Below are 27,861 nucleotides of genomic sequence, written 5' to 3' on the forward strand. Positions count from 1 at the left end.
TGGCTTAATTGCAGTCTGCTATGCTGGTATACAAAACATTCGCTGTAAATAGAGGATTGCAGGACACCAATAAAATATGAAAACAGTGTATTATAGAGCAATAAAGTATAATTTTAAAAGTCATTTGTGGCAAACAATGTATAACACGTTGGGGTTAGTAAACAATTAAATTATCAAGATATTATGATAACAACGTTATTAATAGCGTATACACAATATTCTTACTTTTTTATTACAAGTACAATAAATCTTTATTATATTACAGTTTTTGACATATCATCCCAAATTTTCAAAGTCAAATTTTCAAAGTTAATACTTAAAAATAGGTACCTGTTATTCAATTTAATTCAAACGATAAATTAGTTTCACCTTTGACATTTTCTACTGGCCTCTTATTTAAACATGGTATTTCGAACATCTTTTGATTTGTAATCAAAACCTCAGCATCTTCAAACGTTTGAGGCATATCTTTGCAGGCTGTTTCTGGTAATGCTATGGCAGATAAAGCTGCTATTATGGCCACTATTCCAACTATAACTAAAGGAAGCCAGGTAACATATATTTCTAGATACACTATATAAGGCGAAAGTATGGTAGCTATGTATCCACAAATATGAATAACACTTTGACTAGAACCTCTAACTTGAGTGGGCATCATTTCTGCACCCCATTGCAAGGCAATATTTACACACATATTAACTGCAAATCTTGCTGCTACCGCACACAATACTGATAGTAATCCACCGCTCAGGAAAGCGGTTAGCACGCTAAATATTCCACTCACAAGTAAACACAGTATCGACAACCATTTTCTTCCGGTTAAATCTAAAATAAAAGAAACTAACACTAAAGATGGAAATTCAGTTAAAGAGACTAACGTAAATGAAATGAAAAAGTCAAATTGTAACCCTCCTAAACTTCTGATAAGGGCATCAAAAATTATCATACAACACATGTATTCTATGCATAGACAAACAAACATTTTTCTCAGTAATGGCTTCTTAGTTAAATCTAAAAGACTTCTGCTTTTTATTACTTGTTCTTGATTTCTAGATGACACTTTAAATTGTTCTATTAATTGTGATGGAATTTCTTTTTTATTTATACGGCTTATACTGATAACTCTATTGATAGTCTCGTCAATTCGACCTTTAATTAATAGCCACCTGGGACTTTCAGGAACAATAAAAGGAGCTATTAAAACTAAAGCCATTGGAACACTAGTAACCAAGCTTAATGTTTTCCAATGACCACATGCGATTGCTATCCAGGGCAGTGCCATCGCACTAAGCGAATAAAATATCCCAAATGGTAAATTAGCCATAAGGGTCCTATATTTTGGGGCTACAGATTCTAGAACAAGAAGATATATCATCATCATGCAGGAATCATAAGCAACGCCCATTAGGAAACGACAAAGGCAAAACTCTATAAAGTTCTTCGCAAAAATACTAACAATTCCGGCCACACATCCTATCATATTGCTTACAACGGCGGCTGCTATTCTTCCAAATCGATCAGATACCCAACCTAGAAGAAAGCCGCCTGCTACGGAACCAACGAAGTTGGCGGCTTGTGCGGTAGCTTGGTAACTGCCTTTATCACACACCCAACCCATTTCACTTGTTATAGTCGGATAGGGGATTTCCGTTTTATTAAACTCCCATCCATTCTGACACGGTTGAGTAATCCAAGATGTGTTTGGTCTTGCACCAGAACTTAAAACTTCAGTCCAATTTGCCACGTACATTGAACATTGGGAATAACCAAATCGCGCATTTTCATCTAACGGGATCGCCAAAGTTCTTCTTTCAAGGTCAGTGAGATTTTCCAGTTCTGGAACCCAGCACCAATGGTTTGGAGATGGTTCAGTTAAAAATAATTGTCCAAAATAAGCACACACTCCGTAAAAATAAAATGGGCACGTTAAGAAGATCAAAAACGTTTGATACAGTCCAAATTCTCCTGCTGCAGATAATAATTGATCATAGTCGACGTCCTTGTTATTAGAACATTGTTTCGTCTCCCTATCTACAGAAGTTTCTTCTTGTGTTCCACTACTCCGGTTAGTCATGTTATGACTTGTTGGTTATACTTTTCACGTAATTTCAATGCAAATATTATATCGGATTGTCGTGTTATTTAGATTTGTAAAGCCACTATCACGACACAGCGTGCGCACGCGAATATATTTCGACTGAATAATAACCGTCTAAATATCTCTTTATATAACACTTCTCGTAATACGGTTACATAGATAAGGTTATAAAAGTTTTTTAAATAATTTGTGTGTATTTCTTTATTTACTTTATTTTATTCTGTTTAATCACGTAATTTTAAACATTGTTTATGTAATAACATTAAATTTACAATTGTATACAAGATGTTCAGAGATGGTAAACAAATTAATCCTTAAGTTACATATAAATTTAATCACGTAATAATTATGACACATACATATTTTGTATTTTACACATTTTTCAATTCAAACTTTAATCGGAAACAGTACACACTATAATTTTGCCCTTGAGCCTTACTCTTGACCATTTTAACACATTTTTCTTTGTTTACTGAAGAATTAGCTACATGTTAAATTGTAGGCCAACAGTAAATATTATTACATGAAATAATTTTCTTAGTAAACAACTATAAGTAAATACAAGTGGTATAAGTATAAATATTGATATAGTTTTAAATCAATGGATTTAAGTTCTTTGCGGAGGAAAACTTATAGAACATATTTTACTCACCATATTGTTCCATCCTCTATCAACCGGTGTCCTTCGAGCGCGATGTCCTTATCAGGCTCTACCCTGCGGGAACAGTTTACGCTTTTCCAGCACACCTGCTGTTTACGACGGTATACGACCACCCCTACCCCGGTTCGACCTAACACTCTTGCTGCTCGCAACCCTGGAAGCCCCTTTTAGTCGCCTCTTACGACAAGCAGGGGATAGCGTAGGCCTATTCTAGTCACAGGACTACAGAGACAACATAGTCTTTACCTAGAAGGACCTTCTTTTTCATTACAGCACTCAACCCTCTGTCTTAGTGCTCATTTCAGATGAATAATGCTGCTGTAACAAGCTGTTACCCCAGGTGGGTAACAGCGTTTGATGTTTGGTTGTACTATACAACTTGAAGATAGCGAGTAGTTCTATTCGAGGCCAACGACAAATTCACGGAAAACAAAATTGAATTAAATTACCGATCACGTCTTAGTACCTTATCCTTGGCCGATATTTTTTGGGCGCCATAAAGATAACATAACCATTCATTCTTAATTAACTAGATACCAATGTAGACAAATAATTTGATAAAGTAACTTCGAAAATATCACAGGAACACTTTGCCACATTAAATTTCATGAAAATCAAGTAATAAAATTAATTCAAACTCTGGACTGATTATTTCGAAGGTGGTAGTAGAACCCTTTGTGATTCGACTCCTGCTTCACCACCGCCACACCGATTTCTGCTTAATAACATTAGTGTTAGGCCCTGCTGTGTTCTGGTTTGAAGGGTGTGCTAAGGGAGACGTACTTTTCCGAGACATTCCAGCTTAGTCCTCAGGGGCGCCGCCAGCTAGTTAGAAATATCTAATCCCATCTGGAGTTGATTAGAATTGTCCATGGGTGGCAGTAGCCACTCACCATCACGTGGATTGCATACTCATCTGCTATTCATATATTTATATATGGAATTCGGCGTAGAGCTATTATAATAACTGATTTATATTATTATTCATGGCTAATATTAAGTTCTTAGTAATAAGTGCGACCCATCTTGAAGTATTCACGTGAGAAGAACTTGCTAATATTGTAACAAGTAGTCAATGACGTTTAGAACGGGAACCTAATTACTATTCACCGTCCATATAATTGAATTCGTCTCACAGTCTGTGTGTATTTATATATTGAATAAACTTTGCTGAAACGTGACAAATTGAAATACGGCCTGAATGTTGTGTTGTATTGAAGGAAAGAAAGAAAGACTAATTCGCATAATACTTATTTAATAAAATATCTTTAAATTATTTAGATAAAAATGGTATAACTGTAAAATGTCTTTTAGATATGTTGCCATCATAGATATAAAAAGTCTAAAATATATTTGTTTATCAAAAGACAATAATCAAAAATGTATCTTATCTTTGCATGTCATATCTATTCTATGTCTCTGATCTATTTCGTCCCACTCTATAACAATTTAGAGATGTTTTACGAAAATAATCACTTTCTAGTGTCGTAGTTGAGCATTGTTGAATCTTAATCTGGTCGAATGTGGATATGCCTTCCTCTATCCTCATATTTATTGCTTACTGAAGGACTGACATGATTATTGCCATTTTACATTCTGTCGAGTCTCAACCGCTTTGACGAATAGATTTTTTTGGAGTGCTATAAATTATTATCTTCAATTTCATCGTTAAAGAAATATAACTTCCTCATAACTGTTCTGTTACAATTCTGTTCTTGCAAACCTTAGTTCGAGTGAGATGAATTGTTCTTCACTCTTTGCAATAAGTACAAATAAAACAAAAAGATATGCCATGAAAAAAAAAAAGGAAAGTGTCGTCGATTTTTTCACAGTCACATCTCAATTTGAATTATAGTGCAGAAGTAAATTTCAGTGGAATGAGAATAAAAATATTTTCTGTATTTAAGTTTATCTAACCAAAATTTTTGTTTTGTGAAATTTACTTAAAAAATAGATATATGGAAGCAAAATTGACTATTATCGCTATATTTATTTATGACATTTGGATTTGCTTAGTGCATTATCTACGGGTATCGTTTTCAATTTTTATTAATTATTTCATATTTTCATTATGTTTCACGTTGTAAACTTTTTACTCTGAGATACTTAAGTTAAGCCCGGGAAGACGAAAGGGATGTGTCGGAATTTTACCGACTAAAACTCCGCGGCGTTCCTCTGGACGCTTCGTGCAGGGTCGCGAGAATCGTTAGCATTACATTTGCGACCCGGCAACGTTGGCCGGCGTCCCGAGAGGGCGGGACATCTCTCAGTAATGTCCCTCATGAGATGAGCATGCGGAACCCATACACGACATCTCGAGCCCTAAAGACCGTAATTGGATTCTCCGAATGGGCATGATGACAGTATTAAAAAAATCGAAGAATAAATGATTTACTTAAAAACAATATGTTGAAAGCATTTTCAAATATAGTTAAGAAAATCTTTACGATTCATTATATTTTCAATAAAATAAAAGTATAAAATAATGCAATCGGCCATCTTGTCTAAAACGCTAATAGGGCGAAATGACGTATTTTTTTTGGCGTATCACCGTATTGCTTGATCTTTTCTATGGGATATTGGAGCGTGACGTCACTCACGGACGCCATGACACCCGTGAGTGATTTCGCGCTTACTTCAAAATTTGTTTTAAAAATGCTAATATTTCCGTTAATACTGAATTTATTACCGAAATAATACGATTTTTTGGAATCAGTAGACATGTACCTACATTATAGAAGGGGACTTCAAAATTTGTCATCATGCCCATTCGCCTCTGTTTGCTCAGGGAACGGGGAAAGAGTGGCTTTCAGCGAAAGCCGCTCTCCGTGCGCGTGCGACGGATGGCCGGGCATACATGTTAACTTCGCCGCCATCATCATTCTGTTAGAAATATACTCAAATTATTTAATTATAGTATTAATTTAATTAATTATTTTGTATTATTTTCATGATGTGTTATTTTTATAATAATAAGTGACCATTTATATAGTCACTGGCTGGTACGATAAAGCATTATCATAAAAAAGAAAAAAAAACGATCTTGACGTTTGAGTTGTATTTTGCGCGGGAATAATAAAAGTTGTGAATTGGATCAAGAAATAGTTTATTTTATTAATTCACACTTATACCCAATCTATCTAAGCTTACTTTTTCATATATTTCAGATGATCGAATGTCGTGTTTTTATATATAAGGCTAGATTATTTTGTCATAACGGCGGCAGTGATTTAGGACACGTGTTCTTAAGAATAAATACTTCAAGCGGATCAAAGAGCAGCAAAGTAAGATTTATTGAGTACATATTTCTCATTATCACTTGCTTTAAGAATGAAGTAAAACATCAATGAAGAACAATGTAAACAAATGTGAAGAAATCTTCAAGCCTGAAGTTCCAAAATTTTAAAAAGTATTTTTTGAAAAGGGCATGATGTTTACCAATTTGTTATTGGAAAGCGTGGTGGTATATGGGCTAAGCCACTAAAGCCTTACACAGAAGCATGACCAACAGCAAGAAGATAATTGTCTACGAATGTTAATTCAGAATCATAGATTAGTAAAGATTACTGACTCTTCATAAGAAAGTGTACCCAGTTTTGAGAATTGAAATCGTTGCGTAAAAAAGTTTTGCCACGTCTTCGTGCTAAAATGTCCCTAAAATATTTGAAATAATTATTTATTTATGTATTATGTAAATTACGCAGTATTAGTTATTTATTCGTAAATTTACTCTAAAAATGTTTTTATTTGTCAAGAATTCAAAAAAAGAACTTACTAATAAGCCGTTTGTGCCTTTATTCAATTTCAAGGCGGCGAAGTATCTTTACTAATCTATGTTCACAATATTATAGTTATGGAATTTGGTTTTCTGTATTATCATTTTCGTGTCACAATTACTTACGATAACTACTGAAAAAAAGTTTAATTTGTATTTGTACTTTCAGGCCGTAGAGAAATCTTTAACACCAGTTTGGAATCAATTTTTAAGCTGGAGGAAAATGATGTTTACATCTTCGGAAAGATTAATTAAATATCCACCAGTAGTACTGGTTGAAATAAACAGTACAGATTTACAGGTAACACCATATTTTTTACACAATCAGAAATAGTAAAAAAATTAAGCGTCTTATATATTCAAATTATTTAATTATAGTGCATATTATTTTAATTAATTATTATGTGTTATATTCATGATGTGTTATTTTTAACCGACTTCAAAAAGGAGGAGGTTATCAATTCGGTCACTATCTTTTTTTTATAATAATAAGTCCCATTTATATAGTCACTGGCTGTATGGGTTATACGATTGTGTGTATTAGCATAAAAAAAAAAGAAAAAGAACGCGCTTGGCGCGGGACTTGTATTTTACGCGGGAATAATAAAAGTTTTAAATTGGATCAAGAAAACAGTTTGTGTTATTAATATTGTCTGTCTGTATGAAATTGAGGAGGAAATGTACTCGTGAGGTTATTTGTGCCACAAAAATAAATTATTTGCGTTCCATGTGGTACGCGCCTTACATAACGAGTTATATTCAGAAGATAAAAGAGCCATCTAACTTTATTTCAGGGTAAAACGGATTTAGTGGGTAGTTTCCAAATGGAGGCTGTTGTAGATGATAGAAATGACTTCAACTCAGCGCCCAAGCTTCAGTGGTATGAAATGTACAAGGGAATGGAAAGCACCGGCAAAGTTCTTATGTCAATACAAATCTTACAGGTAAATAATACATAACTCTTTTAGGATATAATATGTAATACAAACAGGAACTTGCATGAGTTTAGTTCGAATTAATAAGCAGTTACATTCTGACCTATGGCGCCATCTATACTGCGATTAAAACATTACTTCGGTCAGTCGGTCGGTTCAGTCTCGCTGCCTCCATAACTATTTGGTTGTTTATGCGCTCCATAGATGTCTCTATATCAGAAAAAGTAGAACATGTGCCCAGTGCCGATACTGGAAAGGCTTTTAAGTCTAACAAGCAAATGAACTACTTTAAGCTTTAAAATATAAATTTTAACTTTGCTATGCTTGTCTTTTGAACGAATTGATTTTACTGACAGGTGCATAAATTATAATTATACTCGTATATAAAATTCTCGTGTCACAATGTTAGTTACCGTACTCCTCCGAAACGGCTTCACACATTTTCACCAAATTATATATGCATATTCAGTAGGTCTCAGAATCAGCTACTATCTATTTTTCATACCCCTAAGTGATAAGGGTTGTTCACCCTTAACATTTTTCTTATTTATATGGCGTTTGCCGGGTTAGCTAGTAATATATATTTTATTCTTATTCCACTCTGATCACCTGGGTGATCATTTTCCACTTATTGATGCTTTTTTATCATCTAGGTGATCGGAGGCGACAAAAAATATAATATTTAGGTATCCTTTAATCAAGAAATATAATATTTAATTAATATAAATTCGGACCTAACCTTCATTTATTATAAAATGTATGAAGTAATAATAAACTACATTTTCGGCACCCATTTTACGTTTCCACGCAGGTGATGATAGGATACTAAAATATTATATTTTTGTCGCCTACGTTGCCAGGTGATCAAAGTGCACTAATGAGTGAAAAATGGTAACCCAGGTGATATCATCCAGGTGATAAAAGTGGAATAAACCATTTTATACACGCTAACAGGTTCCTGAAAAGATTTTGAAGTCAATGTTTTACACTCAAGATGAAGATTGTTTTGTTTCATCGGATATAAATGAATTTGATGAGTCCTTTACGGATATCGGACAATTGCCTGCAAGTCTCATACCGAGAACGTCCACTTACAAGTACAGTATTACGTCTGTATAGGTACTCGGATGCTTGCTGAATAAGAAGAATAACATTTCTTTAAATTAATTGAGGCATTGTAAAATTTGCCTCCCTCGAAAGTGTGGTGTGTGGTCGAATTTCAAGTTGTATCTTTATTTTACAATGTTACGTTTGTGTATTAGAAATTGTCTAAGTATTAATTATGACGAAATGTGCATACCGGTGAGGTTTCCACAATATTTTCAAATGTGTTAAAATATACTTATTAGTACCTAAGTAGCCTGGTGGATCATACACTCATTTCTGAGTATGAACCCGAGCTTAGTAATTATAATTATAATGAGTAAGCATTGTTTGGTTTAAATGACAGATTATAATTTGTAAAATATTTTATAGAGTGGATATTTATTGGTGGGGACTTCGAGAAGTAAACATCACGAAGAAACCTTGTGTCGTTCTTGAAATCGAGGATCTCGTGGTGAAATCTGAAGTTATTCCAGATAAGAAGAGTAATTGTAACTTTCCTAATGGCCGAGTGACACAAGTCTTTGAAGCGTCCCTTAGTGAGCCTTGTTGCCCTCCCATTAACATGAAGCTATATGATAATTGTACCTTTGGAAGAACTCTTTACCTCGGAACCAAAGTTGTAAAGAAACCTAACAAATTTTTAACTACTTGGTATCCAAAAACGGAAAGAGAGGCATCTCTTAAACGCGGCTCCATAACATCAGCTGATTTTGTTAAAGGTTGGTATGCGCTACTACCTTTTACTATTTGAAGATGTAGAACTCCATGTGGTTTGAAATAAAATCTTCAGTTTAGAATATGATTATATACTTTTTAAACAAGTTAATTTAATAGATAAATTCCATACTAATGGAAAGTATGGAGCCTATAGAATATTTTTCTCCAGCTGGGAATCGAACGAGATAATATTGAAAAAAAATCTCACCCTATATTATTTCACCAACGAATAGTGTCGCTTAAGGATCAAATTCTGGGAAGTAATGTAAATGACAAACAAAAAGGAAAAGGCATTTGTATTACAATTTGTTATTTTCTTCATTTTAATATTTATATTGTATTCATAATTTATAAACTTTTTTTTAAAGGAAGATGTTTACTTATGACTCCACAATGCCTCAATGTATTTATTTCGTGCGCAGAGAGACATCGTAGCGTGTGTTAAATATTAATAAAAAACGTGTGTATTTATATACGCATGTAAAAAGTTTTACTTATTCGGGGTGTTTTTGAACAATATTCGTGAAAATATTGTTTATAAATCTAAACCTAAAGTTTGAATATAAATATTATTATGTAATAAAATATGATTTATAAATTACAAAAAAAAAAAAATCTGCCTTGTATCACTAACGTACTCGAAACGACTTAAAACATCCCCATCAGCCAAAATTATGCGCAAATAAGATCTTACTTTGCAATGATTTTAATTGGTTTTTTTCCCGCGTCGGAACGGAGACGGTATCTGCGAGCACAGTACAAAATAATATAGAACCATATTTGTACTATGGTACGAGTATGCCGTCTAAAGGAAAAGGGGCACAAGTAACATTTTTTCGAAATTGAATTATATAAATATTTGAGATCAGAAAGAAAAGGTCTATCTCCCCAATTTATTGTACAATTTTAGGAATATGGTAAACAGAAATACGATAATCATTAAAGGCACAACTGAAAGGCTTTTTAGGTTTTTGTATGTGAAACGAGCACATTTAATTTTATTATAAATTTATATAGTTTATGCTAAAATATAAAAAGGAATATTGGTAATTATTATATATTATTATTAATAATAATGTAATCAATAAGACATTTACAGGCGTAATATCATCAACCCATTATTGTCCCACTGCTGGGCACGGGTCTCCTCTCATAGTGAGAACGATTAGTCCACCGCGCTGGCCAAGTGCGTAGTGGTGGACTTTACATACTTTTTAAGATTTTTTTTCATATAAATCTCTCACGTATGCATGTTTCCTCACGATGTTTTCCTTTACCGTTTAGCAAGTGATAATTAATTTCTAATACGCACATACTTTGAAAAATCAGAGGTGCGTGCCTGGGATTTGAACCTCGGACCTCTCGATCGAGAAACCAAGTTTCTTAACCACTAGGCTATCACTGCTTTTAACGCGTAATAACAATTATTTTATTTATTGATTTTCGTAAGTCGCTGGGTCTGAAATTACATAAATTGAATTGTTGAATTAAATTTATGCTTTAAAATTGTATTATAGCAGGACGAATAATTCTTATCTTATTTATCTGGGTTAAAATATATGATAGGGAAGTCTTAGTAATGAGGTTCCGCTTTTACCCTTTGGGTACGATCCCAAAAAATATTTTCTTTTTAATTTATAACTTTAATCATTTATTACTAGTAAGCCAGAACCAATACGTTAAAAAGAGAAATTCATTTGATGACGGAGAAGATGCTGGTAATTTCGAACGAAGCAGCAGTTCATTAGATGATCGACTGAAGAGATCCCGGTGGCGTCGACTGTTTTGCAGAAAAGAACCAGACGAAGAAGAATACACTCTACTACCAATTTTCACAAGAGAAAATACCAAAAATGTTGTCAGAAAACCTCCAATAAGAGAACGAAAGGATTGGTGGAGTACATACATAGCTTCTCAAAAGGTTATACTTACATTTCTGACTATCGAAACATTAATGATTTATTTAATTAATATATGTATATAAAAACCTTACGATTTTAGGTTTTTGGCGATGAAGATGTCAGTAATGGAGGCAATTTTGTCGTTAGTATCTTAACTTCTTCTTCAGTATTTTTATCTTTTCATTTTAGTCGTCACGTAACAACGTTAACTCAGAAACGCACAAGCACATAGATACACACGGACTCATCGTCTACTTGGACTTGATTAGATATAGATAATTCACTCATCAGGTATTTCACAAAAGGATTGATATGTGCCACTTTTTACCTATATCATGTCAAAAACCAAACCGAGCTGAACTTCCAAGAATATTTATTTCGATTTACAATTTTTTAAGCTCAGTCTTAAACTTGATATTTCCATAGATTTATGACTCTGAATTGGAGCTCCAACCTCAGTTCTCCAAGTTTAAAGACTGGTGTGCTACCCTGAAACTTTACAATGGCGAGAAAACCGGAGTTCCGGAGAAAGACGAAAAACTGCAGTGCGGATTGTTGAAAGCTGGCATTGCTATATACAAATGGCCGCCGCCACAAAACACCGCTGCAGTCAGTACCAATGGCGTGGATCTTGACAAAGGGTATAAAAATACAGATTTTATATTGTTATACTCGTATCGCACTGATTTATGGGTCGGTATGACGATGTCAGATTTTTCGTCAGATTTATTTATTTTTAATTAAAAGTGGGATTTTTTCGCTGGGCGAACACATCATCCCGTACAAACAAACTATTAAGCACTTCATCTCATAACATTGTATAAAACGAGTACATACTTTTAAAATATTTTAAATTGCGCACATACGGAGTTTCTTTCGCCACTTCCTCTCCATAACGAACCACTATCCAAAGCGGTGGTATTTTGTTAATGTTCGAAAAAAAACATCGATATTTTCGTCAGATATGACGGAAAATGCGTCGAGTGTATCATATGTATAGATCACATAATTGCTGGCTGTTGATAATTTACGTCACTTTTAAATGCCGTCAATTTTTTTATTTTTCGGTTGACAATTCATTTGTCAATTGAATTTTGCTATGTCTTTTATAATAGTGATTTTATAAAGTGTGATAATTTAGTGGATAAAGATGTATTATTGTAAATGTTGATGACTATGGAAGAATATATTGCATTTCTGCAATCCCTTTTGAGCATTTACATAATATTGTTGTGTATTTTTACATTACTGCATAATAATCTTTTCAAATATAAATTAGTGAACTTGCGAAAGGTTATTTACCTGTGATAAAAAAAAATACCATGCTCCAAGCTTCTAAGTTTATTTACTCGTCTTTATACTGTAAGTTATAAAATATTAAAGACATAAGCAAGTTTCAAATTCTTTACTAGCTAATTTAGGAATCTAGGAATTAATGAATGAAAGGTTTTGGTCGAAACTGCACACAAAGCTAGAAGTTAACATTTGAAATGAGAAAATATTAGGGGACATTAAATCTAGATTTAAAGTCATGAAAGCTGCCATATAACATAAAATGTTGTCTCTGAAAATGAGTAGTGCAACCCGCGCCAAACTGCTAGTCCGCTCTGAAGTTTTTGCGAGCAGGTGTAGTCATACAATAATTTCCTTTGGCGACGCGATTCATTTCTATATTCAAAGCGGACTAGCAGTTTTACGCGGACTATAACAAAATAACTCAGTAAATACATAAATGCATTACACATTTAATTTTATTTTATTTGCAGATTTTTCCACGATTATCCGAATAACGACCCTGAAAAGTTTATAGTTCGCGTCTATGTGATCAAAGCAATGGATTTGACAATGAATAATTTTACTGGAAAATCACATCCCTATGTAGTTATTAGTTCCGGCCGGAAGAATTTGGGCGATCGAAATAGCTACATACCGAACACTTTTAATCCGATCTTTGGCACGTAAGATATTGAACATTAAATTTGAAATATTATACGACAGATTTTCAAAAACTTGAATATTGTTTTTTCTTTTCACAAAAGTATTAGGTGTAAGTAATCACTAGTCGTATTTTAATCACCATACTAATTAGATGTATAATAAAACAGTAGACATTCAAAACTAATTTTTGGTCCAAAAAAATGGGTAGGAGTCTCGTCTCAAAGTGAGGCCATACTCAACCACGCTGACCAAGTGCGTATTAGCAAACACCCTTAACAACTTTGTTTGTAACTCAATGTTTCTTTCACCGTTTAAGAAGAATATTTTTTCTAATAAGCACGATACTTTCAAAAGTCAGAGGAGCACACACCTGAGGTATGAACTACGAGTCCAGATAGAGACAGACTTTCTAATCACAAGGCTATTAGTTGGGGAGCCCAAGAGGGGATTTCGGGAGTATCTCGAGCGCGTCAGACTAAGATATGGGAGATACCTTACTCACTGTAGAGTATCCTAAACCATAAATTAACTTTCTATGTCGGGGGGTTTGCACAGTCAAAAAAAATCGATCACTAGCCATGCTCGAGCACGGTCAATTTTATTTTTAATATATGGGAAATAATGTTAGAAAATGGGAAACATCATAATCTGCCGATATCCATACGTCGAAGTAGTGAAAAATAGTCATTTAAAAAAAAACACACCGTATTATTATGTTATCTGATAGTGTCACTTAGTAGCATGAATCCCTAGGAAATAATGATGTATCACAAACTAAAGGAAAAGGTTAATTATTAAGAAAACACATTATTCTTCATACATACTCATACTATTTTTTTTCAAATCGTCAGAATAAGAAAACACCCAGTTAAATCGAAAAATATTATATAACCTTTTCTTAATTCTCACGTCTAATCTTCACAATCGTATAGGTCCCAATGATGCTCGAGTTTCTACACATTTAGCATCATGGGCTCCCCTACCATATCACTGTTTGATCAATTTTATAGTTAACTTTTTGATTCTAGGGTCTACGAACTTCGATGTTCTTTACCAGACGACTATCGACTCACAGTATCTCTTTTCAATTATGACGTCATAGAACCAGATGAACTGATTGGTAGCTCCACTATAGATTTGGAAGATCGGATATACACGAAGCACAGAGCACGTGTGGGACTTGCACCGGAATATAACTTGTAATAAACGTTGATTAAGTAATACCATAGACGGATAATCACATTCACTCCAAAGAAATACAGTCTCTGGCAATAGGCTATTATCAATAACCGATCCGATATCCAATAGTAACATTACATAGAGTTTTTTTTATAGGAGTAGTAGCAGTCCATTTTAGGTAGGCGGCTACTGCCATTTTCATCTGTAATCAAGCCCAGATAAGATTACACTCCTACCTAAAGACAACCACAGAATAGCTATATCCCTGAGGACTAAGCTGAAACGCCTCGGAAAAGTATGTCTCTCTTACCACACTTTTCAAATCAGAACACAGCAGTGCATAACACTGCAGTTATTAGGCAGAAATAAGTGTGGCGGTGGTGCCGCCGGAGTCGAACGAGAAAGGGTCCTACCACCTTAAAACCCACTTTAGAGCCTTATCTACGAAATAGATAATTTATACCTTCGTAGTCCGTTAATATATTCTCAGAATCTCTCAGAATTCGGTACTAAATAGATTGTTATATGCAAGTATTTTAAGCTCAAAACTGAGTATGTACTTAGCTTAAAACCTGACAATAGATCAGATCCGGGTAAGTGGAGGGATTGCGTGAAGCCATCGGCAATTCTGGAGGAAATGTGTGCAAAGAACCATTTACCTCCGCCAAGATACCCCGACGCATCAACTGTAGTTGTGAATGGTGTGGAATATAAAGATAATGAACAAGGTATTATTTTTTGAGACATTATTTAAGACTTTTCCCCCGCATAATCTATGTGACACCTGCGCTGATTACATATTTTGGCTCTAGACCTCTTAAAATTTCTGACGTTACGGTCAACCCATAACTTCAGATTAGGCACGGGTGTGCCTAATCTGTTGTTAATGTGTTGTGTTTCGAACCTCGGACCCTCCGATCGAGAAGCCGAATTTTAACCACCATCGCTGCTTTATTCTAGATTTTCTATAGTTTTATCTAAACTCTGGAATAAGGGTGTCTTATTGGGAGCAACATAGCGACCTGGATATGTTGTTCCTATGACTATCTACAACGGTCGTAATCATCGCAGCCAGCTGGAATTAAAACAGCATACTTATAATAAAAGTAATAGATCATTGAAACGAGTTTTACATAGATATAATAGTATAAGGTAGCGAAGAAAATTTAACACAAGCTTTTTTACAATAGCTGTAACGTATGACACGGCCCAAGAACGGAGAGAGAACATATGTTTAAATCTATTACGCAATTGGGATACCCTACCCGTGTGTGGATATCCTCTCGTACCACAACATGTTGAAACGAGAAGTCTGTATAACCCAGAAATACCAGGAGTGGAACAGGTATACGTGAACCTTGCAACACTATCGCTTACCATAAAGTCGAATAATGTAGATTTAGAAGGATTAAGTCAAATAATTCTACGTATGTTATGTTTTCTCTATTTGAAACACTTAAAAAGTCTGATAAATCATTAAAATGCCGACCACCTATTTTCGCTTTTACCAACTATTGAACGAAGGTGGTAGAATCCTTTGTGGTTCGAATCCGGCGGCACCACCGCTACATCTATTTCTGCCAAATTACAGCAGTCTTAAACGTTGCTATGTTCTGGTTCGAAGGGTGTAGTATTAGTTCTTAGTGTAGTAGTCATCAGGTAGGAATATTTAATCCTATCTGGGGTTGATTACAGATGTCCATGGGCGGTAGTAGCCACTTATCATCAGGTGGACTGCATGCTCGTCTGCTACTCCTATATTGTAAAAAGAATCTGGTGATAATAATATTGATGAGAATATTTCTGTTATTGTATACGTCTACATTTCCAGGGAAAGCTACACATGTGGATTGACATATTCCCTCTCGATTCTGGTATATACATTCCTCCACCGGTTAACATTACGCACAGCAAAACTGAAGAATATGAACTAAGAGTAACTATATTTGACGTTAAACTGTTTAAAAAGCGTACAGAAGATTGTTTGTCGAATTCGAACATGTATATAAGAGCGTGAGTCATGAAAATGTTATAATTTGCTTCTTGTTAGTACACAAATTACTAAAGGAGAATGCCCATTCTTGGTACTGATTTTTCTCATGCGTCAAAATGAAAGTAATATTAAAATTATTTTTCGATTTTTTTTACATAATTTGTCGATCAGAATAGTTTCTTTAAACAGGGGATTCCATTTAAGATAAAATAAGACGAAATGTTGATTGTTGTTCTTAAAAATTAAAATGGCGGAATTTTATACTCGAAATTCAATAAGATCTATTAGTGTTTTGATTAATGATTTTTCTCATGCATCAAAATGAAAATAATATTAAAATTATTTTTTGTTTTTTTTACATAGTTTGTCGATCTGAATAGTTTCTTTGAACAAGGGGGTTCTATTTAAGATAAAATAAGACGAAATGTTGATTGTTGTTCTTAAAAATTAAAATGGCGGTATTTTATACTCGGAATTCATTATTTTAGGTTTTTAGGATTATTTTAGGTTTTTTTACCTACTACCTTTAAAAGTAAATGGAATATGTTAGTCGAACTACATTATAGATACCTGCTGTCAGTTAAAACCGACCATCAGTCTATTGTCGGATATTTTCGATTTTGAGGCTATGTAACATTTCGGTAAATAACTTCAGAACCCGGGTGCTGATCTAAAAATAATTATTGGTGGTAGTATTTGGTTAATTATACATCGTCCACAACAAGTTTCAATTTGATGCAACTCTGGACGGCGGTCCATACTTTCATGGGCATTGTCCTTTGAAAATATGTTCCATATAAGTATTAAAAAAATCATTTAAATTTAGAAAACGTAAGTAAAAGTATTGCAAAACGCCTAGTTCATAGTTCACCTATTATAATATACAAATACTACACATAAAGAGGGTTCCCTTACAAGAAATACGTAAAAATAAAAGAAAATGAAAATTTGTTAGTACGGAATGTATACGTCCCCTCCATGTATACGTTCAACTCGCACTTGATCGATTTATTAAAACAATAATCGTCAAATTTCAAACTCAAGTAGGCAATCAATAAGTAGGTTTTATCAGTATTCAGTAATTAGGCGAACGTTTTGCTCTAGGTTTTTCTCCTGCAATATTCCATGAGATGGCGTTAGTTGTCGTAACAAATAAAGTTCATTGCTTTTCTTTATGTAAAAACAATTTTACAGACTTTAATGTTATTTATAATCAAATTAAAAGTTACTGTGAAAAAAAATACATTATGAAATGAAGCCTCGGACTGGACTCGAACCAGCGTCCACGGTCGCGCGGTACGTTTCCGCTGCTCTACCGACTGAGCTGCCGAGGCTATGCGTATCTGAATTGAAAAAGTTTTGGTTTTTATTTAACTTATCTGATTAAAAAAAAAATAACCATTAAAGATTCCTCACAAATAAACGAGCAAAAATCGCAACTATTACAAATATACGATCGTGACAGGACTCGAACCTGCAATCTTCGGATCCGAAGTCCGACGCCTTATCCATTAGGCCACACGATCCTTGTGAACGTGAATCAAATTTTGCTATCACATGAATATTGTGCCTCGTAAATAGTCGTCGTAATGTGTCAATTTAAAATTATATGGACTTGTCCTTGAGCTTTTAATCTTTATACATGGTTATGGTGAATATAGTTATTTATTAAGCTTAGAACAAAATAAAATACAGTTTTAAATACAATTTTACGCTCTATTTAGCTAAAACTACTACAATAAACATTAATGTTTTATAAATAAAATAAATTTAATCTCTACTAACACGTTACGTATATTCCATAATATTTTATATATATTTTAGTCATCATTTTAACAGTCATTGAAAAAATATATCTACGTCGGAGAGAAGGATACTGGCATGCCTACATACTGTGCACCATGCAGTATCGAACATTAAATTATTACATTCTCTATTTAAAACTGAAATTGACATAATTAGAAGTATATGCATTAAGGAGAAAATAAGAATATACGAGAAGATTTCATGTTACAGTGAAAGTGATCAAATTGCTATTATACATAATGGCTGGTTAATATATATAATAAGTAATTTGTCCAGACAATGTGATAAATTAATCACTTTATCCGGCTGCTATATATAATAGCAGGTTAAAGTTAGTCAAAGCAATAAGTATGTTATTGTAAAAGCCTGAAATACGGTAAATCTTAAGATTAACTGAAGTTATTAATGATGAATTATGTTGTATCAACGTCATCTTGGTTGTTATATTACAGTAACTATGAATCATATAGTCTAGGTGCCAATTATCGTGAATCGGCATTGCCTGGCAGCGCCCTGCGAGCGATTGGGTCCTAATCATGTAAATTCAATATGTACTTAAAATATAAATAAGCGATCAGAGAAAACAGTAAGGCATGTATTTTTATTACTCCAACCCATAGCTGATTTACGTGAATCGTATATAGAGACTGGGCGTAACACATCTCAACATGTCTATTATTCGACCTGTGTATCATTATAAATTACAAAAAATATAATTATGCATAATTAAAGTTCAAATAGAAATTTCTAATCTTTACTTATACTTGTTTTATTACTTTATCCAAGTCATTGAAGATATTATATATAATGGCTGGTTAATGCGATTAATTCCATCTTATTTATCACTTTGATCAAATTGAGAAGATATTGTATATAATGACTAGATATTATGTATAATATCCCCATTTATCACTTTGGCTATAACATATGTACTATTTTCCATTGAATTCACTTTATTCTCATTATATTTATTGTATTTTTTAGAGTTCCGTAACCAAAGGGTAAAAACGGAACCCTATTACTAAGACTTCGCTGTCTGTCCGTTTGTCCATCTGACACAGGGCTATATCTCCGGAACCGTAATAGATAGACACATGAAATTTTTACAGAGGAAGCATAACGGTGGCCGCTATAACAATAAATACTAAAAATATAAAGTTGAATATTAAAGAGAGTCTCCATATAACAAACTGGTTATTTTCGGCATTTTTCGATCTAACTCTTAAACCGTATCTACTAAGAAGACGGTCGAAATTTTTATAATCCGTTTTCTACTATAATTTGTATTATAATAAATACAATATTTTAATATAGTTATTTTAATTTTATTATACGTTGTTTACGTATTATTCATCATCACTCCATCATCATCCTCCAACGCCATCTATTTTTGTGTTATATAACTATGTATTGTTGAAAATAATAAAATTAATAGAAATAAGTAAGAAATAATGAATGAAGTCCGTGTGCGAGTTCGACTCGTACTGGGCGAGTTATTTAATTGTATTCTTATAATTTTCTTGTATCTCGTATATCTGTTTTAGTTGGATGGGTTTCGCCGATCAAATTCAAAATACGAATGCCTGTTCCATTTGTTCGAACGGTCATTACAAGTTTGATTGGTGCATGATTTTCAATTTCAAATACGACCACGCGGAGCGGAAGGTATGTAGATGTATGTTTTGAAGGTGGTAGAACCCTTTGTGATTCGACACCGGCGGCACCACCGCCATACCTACTTCTGGCTACTAACAGCAGTGTTAGGGCTGTGTCCCGTTTTGAAGGCTGTGGTAAGGGAGACAGACTTTTCCGAGGCGTTCCAGCTTAGTCCTCAGGGGTAGCGGCGCATCTGTGGCCGACCTCAGGTAGGAATATCTAATCCTATCCGGGGTTGATTACAGATGTCCAAGGGCAGCAGTAGGTAAATACCATCAGGTGGACTGTGCGCATGCAGCGAGTCTGCTACTCCTATATTATAAAAAAATGTACTGTTTAGGTATTTGTAACTATTTAATCTCTTTTTACGTCACTTTTATTGTTGTGCACGCAATCCTGATATTTAAATACATTATTAAATAGTGGCTTGAGCTCGTAATAAAGATAATTTGACGAAATATTTGATATGGTTTCTGGTAATGTCGTTGACGTTGTTGTAAGATCGTCCTTGTTGCTAATGGCGGTCATTATACCTATTAAATATTAATCTCTTGTGATTTAACATTCATGTTTATCAAAAGATTAGTTTTAACTTCCGTCACAAAAATTGATGTTATAATCTAACGTGTAACTATAAGTGTGTCTGCCTGTAATAACAGACTTCAATTTTTTTTGGTTAAATCTTGATCGCGGGTCCGTCTATTTAGGTATGATTAAAAATATTTTCAGCTGTTTGTATATTATCAGCTATTTTGTAGTATTTATTACATTTTAAACTTTACTTTTATTTTTTTAATAATATAGGAGTAGCAGACGAGCATGCAGTTCACCTCAGTGGGCGAGTGGGCGGTTCCAATCAATGTAAACTCAGACCTTACCTTCATTCAAAAAACCAAAAAATCGATTATTTTAATCGATCTCCAGTAATGGTTCGAGATTCAGTGAATCGATCTTTCAACCCAGAAGATCGAAATGCGATTTTTTCATAATTTACCTACAGTTACTTTACTTATCCATGTTAGTCGATCATCTATCTATTTATATAAAAATGAATATTTGTATATATACATTTTATAAAATCAGAAACTATACATTTGATCTTATATCATATCTCTTATCATATCATATCTTAAAGCATATTATATCTTTAAAATGCGGGCGAAGCCGCGGGCACCACTAGTTGTTATTATATGTCAAATGTTTATACGTATTTCCTTATTACCTATGTATGATACAGCTAATGAGAAGAGACAGACAGTTTACTGATTACGACGAAAATGTGCCCCCAGTACTCGTGATCCAGCTTGTTGACAGTGATTCGTTATCTTTAGATGATTATATTGGTATGGGGTTTTCCTATTTGCTTTAGATTTAATTTATCTTAATTTGTTAGTTAATTTCTGACGTGTTTAGTCTTTACAAGCTCGTGAGGCCCGTGTATCTACAACGTAAAGGCAGGGCTCGTGATAGGCAAGACTATATAGTATTTTCCATATAGTAATATTACAAAAAAAAGCAGTGATAGCCTAGTGGCTAAGAAACTCGGCCTCTCGATCGAGGGGTCCGAGGTTCCAATCCCAGGCACGCACCTCTGAGTTTTCAAAGTTATGTGTTAATTAGAAAATTAAAAATTAATTATCACTTGCTTAAATGGTGAAGGAAAACATCGTGAGGAAACCTGTACACCTGAGAGACTAATAAAAAAATCTCAAAGGTGTGTGAAGTCTACCAAAACGCACTTGGCCAGCTCGGTGGACTATGGCCTAAGCCTTCTCATTCTGAGAGGAGTCCCGTGCACAGCAGTGGGACAATAATGAGTTGATGATGATGATTATGACAGGGGTTCCGAAAAGGACATAGGGTATTTTTATCCCGAAAAACGGTACCGTTCTGAAGGATAGACATACAATTCTGACACCAAGTAATAATAATGTATACTTCAACTTAATAATTATCATCCGTCCATTACTGGCCCAAGTGGTGAAACCACTATTGTTTAGTAGACTTCTCACGTCTTTAGGAATACAATTAAAGACCACTATTATAAATAAAAAAAACAATTTTCAGCAGCAAATATTTTCCTAACTGAAGTTTTAGGTTTTAAACTTATAATAAGAAAAAAAAATCATATAAACTCATAGTAAATTAGTGTAGTGAACTTAATTCCCATAGACCATATTATCGTCACTGGAAAGGCAAAATTAATAAAGCACCAAAAGTATATTTTACAGGAGAGCGATTTAAAGTTTTTATTTTTGTTTAAACTGGCATACTCGTATCTCTGTTTCTTGTATTCCAATTGAAATATGTCTAAGGGCCGATTTTTCAATCCTCAATTAGTGGACTTTATCTATCGAATAAAATTTATTTGATAGATAATAAGATTTTTATTTTTTCAATCATTAGATAGAGGTTATCAGTCGAATAAAACCGCTAACTGACGAATAAAATCTGTTGGTTGGAGGGCCAGTTAATATTTATCTATCAGTTTTCTATGACATTTTGTGGTTATGTAATATGTCATTTATTGGTCTGATGTTGTTGTTGTCATATTGCGGTGATAATTGTGACTTTAGTAATGGAATTGTGCTCGGAGACAGTGGATATTTCTTAAATAATTACTTATTGACCCCACTCAGCAATCCCCGTACGCGAGTTGAACAATTGTATAATGAGTCTCATATACAGAGCAGAGATGTTATAGTAAGGTGCTTTGGTGTATGGTAGCGGAGATTCCCTGTTCTAAGTATTGGATTAGACTTAGATGTAACCTAACCTCTAGCACGAGATATAATTGTGGCTGTAGCAATATTGCATAATATGGCACGCAGTCAAAATGGGGGAGACTCCGAGGTACCTCCTAGAGACTCCGAGGTACTGATGCCACCACAGCCGGTATTTTCAGCAGAATATGCTGACAATGAGGGAACAAACAGTACACACACAGTGTGTTAGAACACAAGGGACCGTGTACTTTAATATTTTGAATCACCAATAAGGTGAAGAGAGTTCTTGTCAACTTATTGATTGTTTTAAATTGGTGTAATACTTTTAAAATTATTATTTTTATTTATAAAGTAAAAACAAATATATTTATGTATAGTATATTTAATTGATGCTCTTTTGCAACAGATAAATGTTCTTTTTTAGCAATTCAATAATGAAAACGCACTAGTTCATGCCTTGCAGCTCTTAATTCATCAAGTCTTGCCGTAACGCTGGCTTTGGTTGGTTTTAGTTCTGGGGTCATTTTGCTTTTCAGCGCAAGATCATTCACGTTTGTTTCATTTTAACCCCGATACATAAACAAAGAAACGAACACCAAGTCGCAAATATGCACCAACAAACACAATTGATGTCCCTTTTGACGTGTATCTCAATGTAAAACATTAACTTCTTCCTTGTTTCAGTCTAACATTGCAGTGGTTGTATATGTGCATCTCGCTTGCGTACATTTAGAGTGAAATTAGCAACATAAATGCATAGACAACAGATAGATAGCTACTGCTCGGATAAAACATGATTGAAAAATTGAAAATTTTTACTCCTTTGTTAAACAGCCAGTTAATTTTACACGTCAGTTAACTATCTGGAGAGTAATTCGAGAATTGAAAAATCGGCCCTAAGGCAAAAAAATAATTGTTTTATTTTTATCTACTTTATAAAATAGACATATTAATATTGTTATATTTACGAATATAGTGTCGCTTTAGTATAAAAGCTCTCACCACTTCGTAAGGCAAAAGGACTTACTTCAAAAACATATTTAGGTACAGTAAAGCATAAATACTAATCACTTACATCAATGAAAATTTAAGAATAGAAAAACGACTAACTTAGTAATTAGTATTTGACTAATTATAGTGTCGAGTCGTAAATTATTGTTAAATAAATCCTAACTATACCCTTACTTCTTTAAACTGTAATAATGTAACACAACCATTTTATAGAAGTAATATTACTTAATGACGTAGTTAGCCTATCGTAGTGTTACTAAGAAGAGTATCATATCTAAAAAAAAGAAAAAGATACCGGCCGAATTGATAACCACCTCCTTTTTGAAGTCGGTTAAAAATCTCGAAGGGCAAAAGTACTAAGCGCTAATGTCCATCAATTGTCATGTAAGGTAAATTTAATAAGCGACCTTTTCGTTACAATTTGCGGAAAGCAAAAATACTAAAACGACACATAGACTGAATTGCGTTTTTTTATTAAGTTTCTTATCTTAGCTCGCAAGCATATTGCAGTAAAAAAGCTAATCGACACTTACAAAAAATAATATATTTTTTGTTTAGGGTAAGTAAAAGATCGAGATCGAGAAAAACGAAAATTGTCGCTGCTAAAGCGCCACTGTCTTTTTAAATAATCCTCAGATTGCAATGAGAGTTAGACCATTCTGTAGAGGAAAAAAAACTAATTCATCGGTATAAAAACGGACTTTAGGTATTGTATTTTGGCGCTTTAGTAATTTTGCCTTTCCAGTGACGATATTATACCAACTCCATGCGAAGTAAAAAATGCTATTTTTCATTAGTTTTTTTTTATCGGAACATTTTACTAATATAATTTACAGGTTGTTTAACTTTGCATTTGAATGAAATGACCCAAGGGTTCGAAAATTCCGACCGTGCATGCAATATAAATGAAAAGTTGAATAAGATTAATTTATTTTCGACCAACTCACTTTGTGCTTGGTGGTTATTAGGGTCACATGAGAGGAGCGCAGAAAAACGATATGTTGTAAGTAAATTTTGAAAGTGTTTGATCCCTTTGTTGCTCGTCGCCGGCGGCACCACTACCACTCCTATTTCTGTCTAATTACAGCAGTGTTAAGCGCTGTCGTGTTCTAGTTTGAAGGGTATGGTAAGGGAGACATATTTTTCCGAGGCGTTCCAGTTGAGTCTTCAGGGATAGTGATGCACCTGTGGCTGACCTCAGGAAGGAATACATTCCTATCTGGGGTTGATTATAGATTTCCATGGCGGCAGTAGCCACTTAATGCATACTCGACTGCCTCTTTGATATTATAAAAAAATAATAACTTTAGATTTACTTACGTCCGTTTTACAAAAAAAAGGTTAGTGGTCAACTTCGGCCTGTCACTTGAATGGTCAGAGGTTCAAACCCTTCGCACACATTTTAATTTATTTTATACCAATATTTCACATCGCTCATCTTAACACCTTCTAGGTAAGTACTAAAATATGAGACTAATTGTCATACTCGTATTTTTAATGCATATTGTTTCATATTGTAGGGAGTTATAAAAATACACATAAGTCTATTACCCAAGCAAACGGCTTTATTAATGCCTGTTGGTATAGGAAGAGACCCACAAGTAACCCCACCTGCTCCAAGGTAAGCATGTCTTATCCGTGTCTTATCCGTAAATACTTTTGTTAAAGCAGTGATAGCCTAGTGGTTAAGAAACTCGGCCTCTCGATTGAGGGGTCCGAGGTTCAAATCCCAGGCACACACCTCTGATTTTTCGAAATTATGTGCGTATTAGAAATAAATGATCACTTGCCAAAACGGTGAAGGGAAACATCGTGAGGAAACCTGCATACCTGAGAGATTTAAAAAAATTCTCGAAAGATATGTGAAGTCTACCGATACGCACTTGGCCATAGTCCACCTGTCCTACTGCTGGAGGACAATAATAGGTTGATGATGATGATGATGACTTTTGTTGTATACAAGGTTTAGTAAGTAATTTCCTAGTAAAAAGGCAGGTACGTCATGAACAAGGTTTTGCTTGTACGTCATAAGTATCTATTTACATTTACATTATTATCTATATTTTATACTTACCTACAAAATATTTTTGACTTCTCGTTTTACTTGCATAAACGTAATAAGAGGCGAATAAAAGTATTTTAACTTGTAATTGTTTTCAATGTATTAGGGAAAAACTAAATTCATGTTTATTCAAAGTTTTTTTAAATACATTCCTTAAGATACATTTTCCTGTGTGTCATTATGGATCGAATAAGTAATCTCTCATATTTTTCGGAGATTTATTTCCACGTTTTTCAATATTTACTACTATAATATGTAATAATAAAAATATTTTAATACAATAAAATAATTGATAATAAATACCCATACAATGTTTCCTTCAATTAAGTTGGAATAAATACAAAGCACGAAATATTTTAAGAAAAAATAAATACATTTTAAGATGGGAAATTTTTAAATTTATTTACAATAAAAATCTCGTAAAATCTATGACATATAAAAAAAGAAAAATAAAAGACAAAAATGTTATTATTGTGAGTAACGCCTCGGGCTGGACTCGAACCAGCGACCTAGGACACGGGTGTCCACTGCTCTACCACTAAAGCTACCGAGGCTGTGCAAATTGTAACGAACTTATCGTACAGTACTGACGTGTTTTCGAACACTGTTATGAATAAATTTAATAAATGACAATAAAATATTATAATATAAGGAATATCACGATGGATACAATATTACAAAATGATTTCTCTATTGTAAATACTAGTGGTTATTTAAATGCTTCATGATTTAATCATTTATTTTCTTTAAATGGATTAAGGTTGCATTCATTTTATAAGATACACAAAACCTATTACAATTACTCTTAAATTTCTCACAAATCATTTAAATTTAAATAATGTAGTAATATATGTAGAAAGTTATGATTGTAATATTTTTATTCACAATAATATAACATTTTAACAAAGTAAAATTTGCGAAGATGAAAGATATAATTTTATACATTTTTCCACAATAATGTATTATTTCAATTTCCATATTACACAAAAGATGTAAAAACACAGGTAATCCAGCGGTCATTTACCTTACTAAATACTTTACCAGTACAGTAGAAGGCACGAGGAGATTTGAAAGGTACCCTTTCAAAGCTCGGCGTGTAAATCAGTCCTTTAGCCAAAATGCTAGAGTGCTTTGAATATATTTATTATAAAAATATAAAAGATTAAACTATCATTAGAAAGCTCTATCCAGGTTTTTCTATTTTAATAATTCTTTAGGATTTTATTATTGATTGTCGTTTATATGTATATGTAATTTATACTTAAGTACATTTTTTTTCAGGTTACGAAGAACTTGTTCCCGAAAAATTTACGACATTAAGAATTTTTTTTATAAGCATAATGCCCTATGGGGATCTCTCACAGGAATTTCTATTATAATTTTTATTGCCGTTGTAATAATTTATTTAATATATGATAAACTTCTTAACAGAATATTTGACCATTGGTTTCTGTACTAGTAAGTATGTGTTTGAATTAATCATTTAACAATGTTTTATGCTAGATTTTAAATACAGTCTTACTGCTTCTATATACATACTTATATCTGTCTGTTTATAATCGGTCTTATTTAGAGATTGATATTTATTACAAGCTTCAGATGAACTTTAAGAGGTGTAGGAAATGAGAATTTACGGCGTTATTTCATAACACCATTGCTGTCGAATCAATATTCTCAATCTATCTTCTATCTTCAGCCCACATTAGTCCACTGCTGGACATAGGCCTCTCCCAAGGCACGCCACTGAGCTCTATCTTCGGCTCTCCTCATCCAGCTAGTTCCCGCCGCCCGGCGCAGATCGTCGCGCCACCTTTCAGGAGGGCGTCCCACACTACGTTTGCCTAGACGCGGTCTCCACTCCAAGAGCCGTCTACTCCAGTGATTATCGGCTCTTTGACAGATGTGGCCAGCCCATTGCCACTTCAACATGCTAGCCTTTAGAGCTATGTCGGTGACTTTGGTCCTCATACGAATTTCTTCATTGCGGATCTTATCTCTCAGAGATACACCGAGCATAGCTCTCTCCATAGCACGTTGAGCGACTTTCAACTTATGGACTAGCCCTGGACGTGGACACTGTAAGTGTCCACGTCTCGGCTCTGTAGGTCATCACTGGTAGGAGGCACTGATCAAAGACTTTGGTCTTCAGGCTTTGCGGAATGGGTGACGAGAAGATGTGACGAAGCTTCCCGAAAGCTGCCCGAAGAAAGAATATTCCCAATACATTGATATAATATATGTTTTTGGGTATACTATAAATATTTTTTGTTTTACCCTAATGTACTTTCGCTTAAAA

General features: G+C 33.9%; 2 protein-coding genes and 1 non-coding gene across 4 annotated transcripts in view; 1 reads left to right on the forward strand and 2 right to left on the reverse strand.

Annotated features, from left to right (window-relative positions):
* LOC140743473 (otoferlin) overlaps positions 1-27,861 on the forward strand; it is a 50,723-nt gene that overhangs the window by 22,330 nt on the left and 532 nt on the right. The window contains exons 15-33 of one of the 2 annotated variants that reach the window (XM_073074768.1): positions 5,927-6,043; positions 6,704-6,835; positions 7,329-7,478; positions 8,424-8,566; positions 8,946-9,295; positions 10,955-11,214; positions 11,295-11,336; positions 11,621-11,835; positions 12,961-13,152; positions 14,161-14,331; positions 14,894-15,039; positions 15,502-15,656; positions 16,143-16,324; positions 19,655-19,775; positions 21,004-21,109; positions 24,340-24,506; positions 25,024-25,124; positions 26,847-27,023; positions 27,715-27,812. In XM_073074768.1, the coding sequence (XP_072930869.1) occupies positions 5,927-6,043; positions 6,704-6,835; positions 7,329-7,478; positions 8,424-8,566; positions 8,946-9,295; positions 10,955-11,214; positions 11,295-11,336; positions 11,621-11,835; positions 12,961-13,152; positions 14,161-14,331; positions 14,894-15,039; positions 15,502-15,656; positions 16,143-16,324; positions 19,655-19,775; positions 21,004-21,109; positions 24,340-24,506; positions 25,024-25,124; positions 26,847-27,023; position 27,715 (2,928 nt within the window). In that variant the 3' untranslated portion in view covers positions 27,716-27,812. The remainder of the gene's footprint in view (positions 1-5,926; positions 6,044-6,703; positions 6,836-7,328; positions 7,479-8,423; positions 8,567-8,945; positions 9,296-10,954; positions 11,215-11,294; positions 11,337-11,620; positions 11,836-12,960; positions 13,153-14,160; positions 14,332-14,893; positions 15,040-15,501; positions 15,657-16,142; positions 16,325-19,654; positions 19,776-21,003; positions 21,110-24,339; positions 24,507-25,023; positions 25,125-26,846; positions 27,024-27,714; positions 27,813-27,861) is intronic. The other variant, XM_073074769.1, reaches the window with a different exon arrangement.
* LOC140743168 (carcinine transporter) lies at positions 338-2,074 on the reverse strand. The gene has a single exon (XM_073074222.1). The coding sequence runs from the start codon at positions 2,072-2,074 to the stop codon at positions 338-340; it is 1,737 nt and encodes a 578-aa protein (XP_072930323.1).
* On the reverse strand, positions 17,758-17,830 carry TRNAR-UCG (transfer RNA arginine (anticodon UCG)). Its single transcript has one exon. It is a non-coding gene; the product is annotated as a tRNA-Arg (tRNA).

The sequence above is a fragment of the Epargyreus clarus genome, unplaced genomic scaffold (assembly GCF_041222505.1).
Source record: "Epargyreus clarus isolate Ecla_fem2 unplaced genomic scaffold, WU_Ecla_fem_2.2 ptg000007l, whole genome shotgun sequence".
Lineage (NCBI taxonomy): Eukaryota > Metazoa > Arthropoda > Insecta > Lepidoptera > Hesperiidae > Epargyreus > Epargyreus clarus.

Excerpts from the sequence above, each read along its gene's own strand:
- LOC140743168 (XM_073074222.1), bottom strand. The coding sequence starts at position 2,074 with ATGACTAACCGGAGTAGTGGAACACAAGAAGAAACTTCTGTAGATAGG.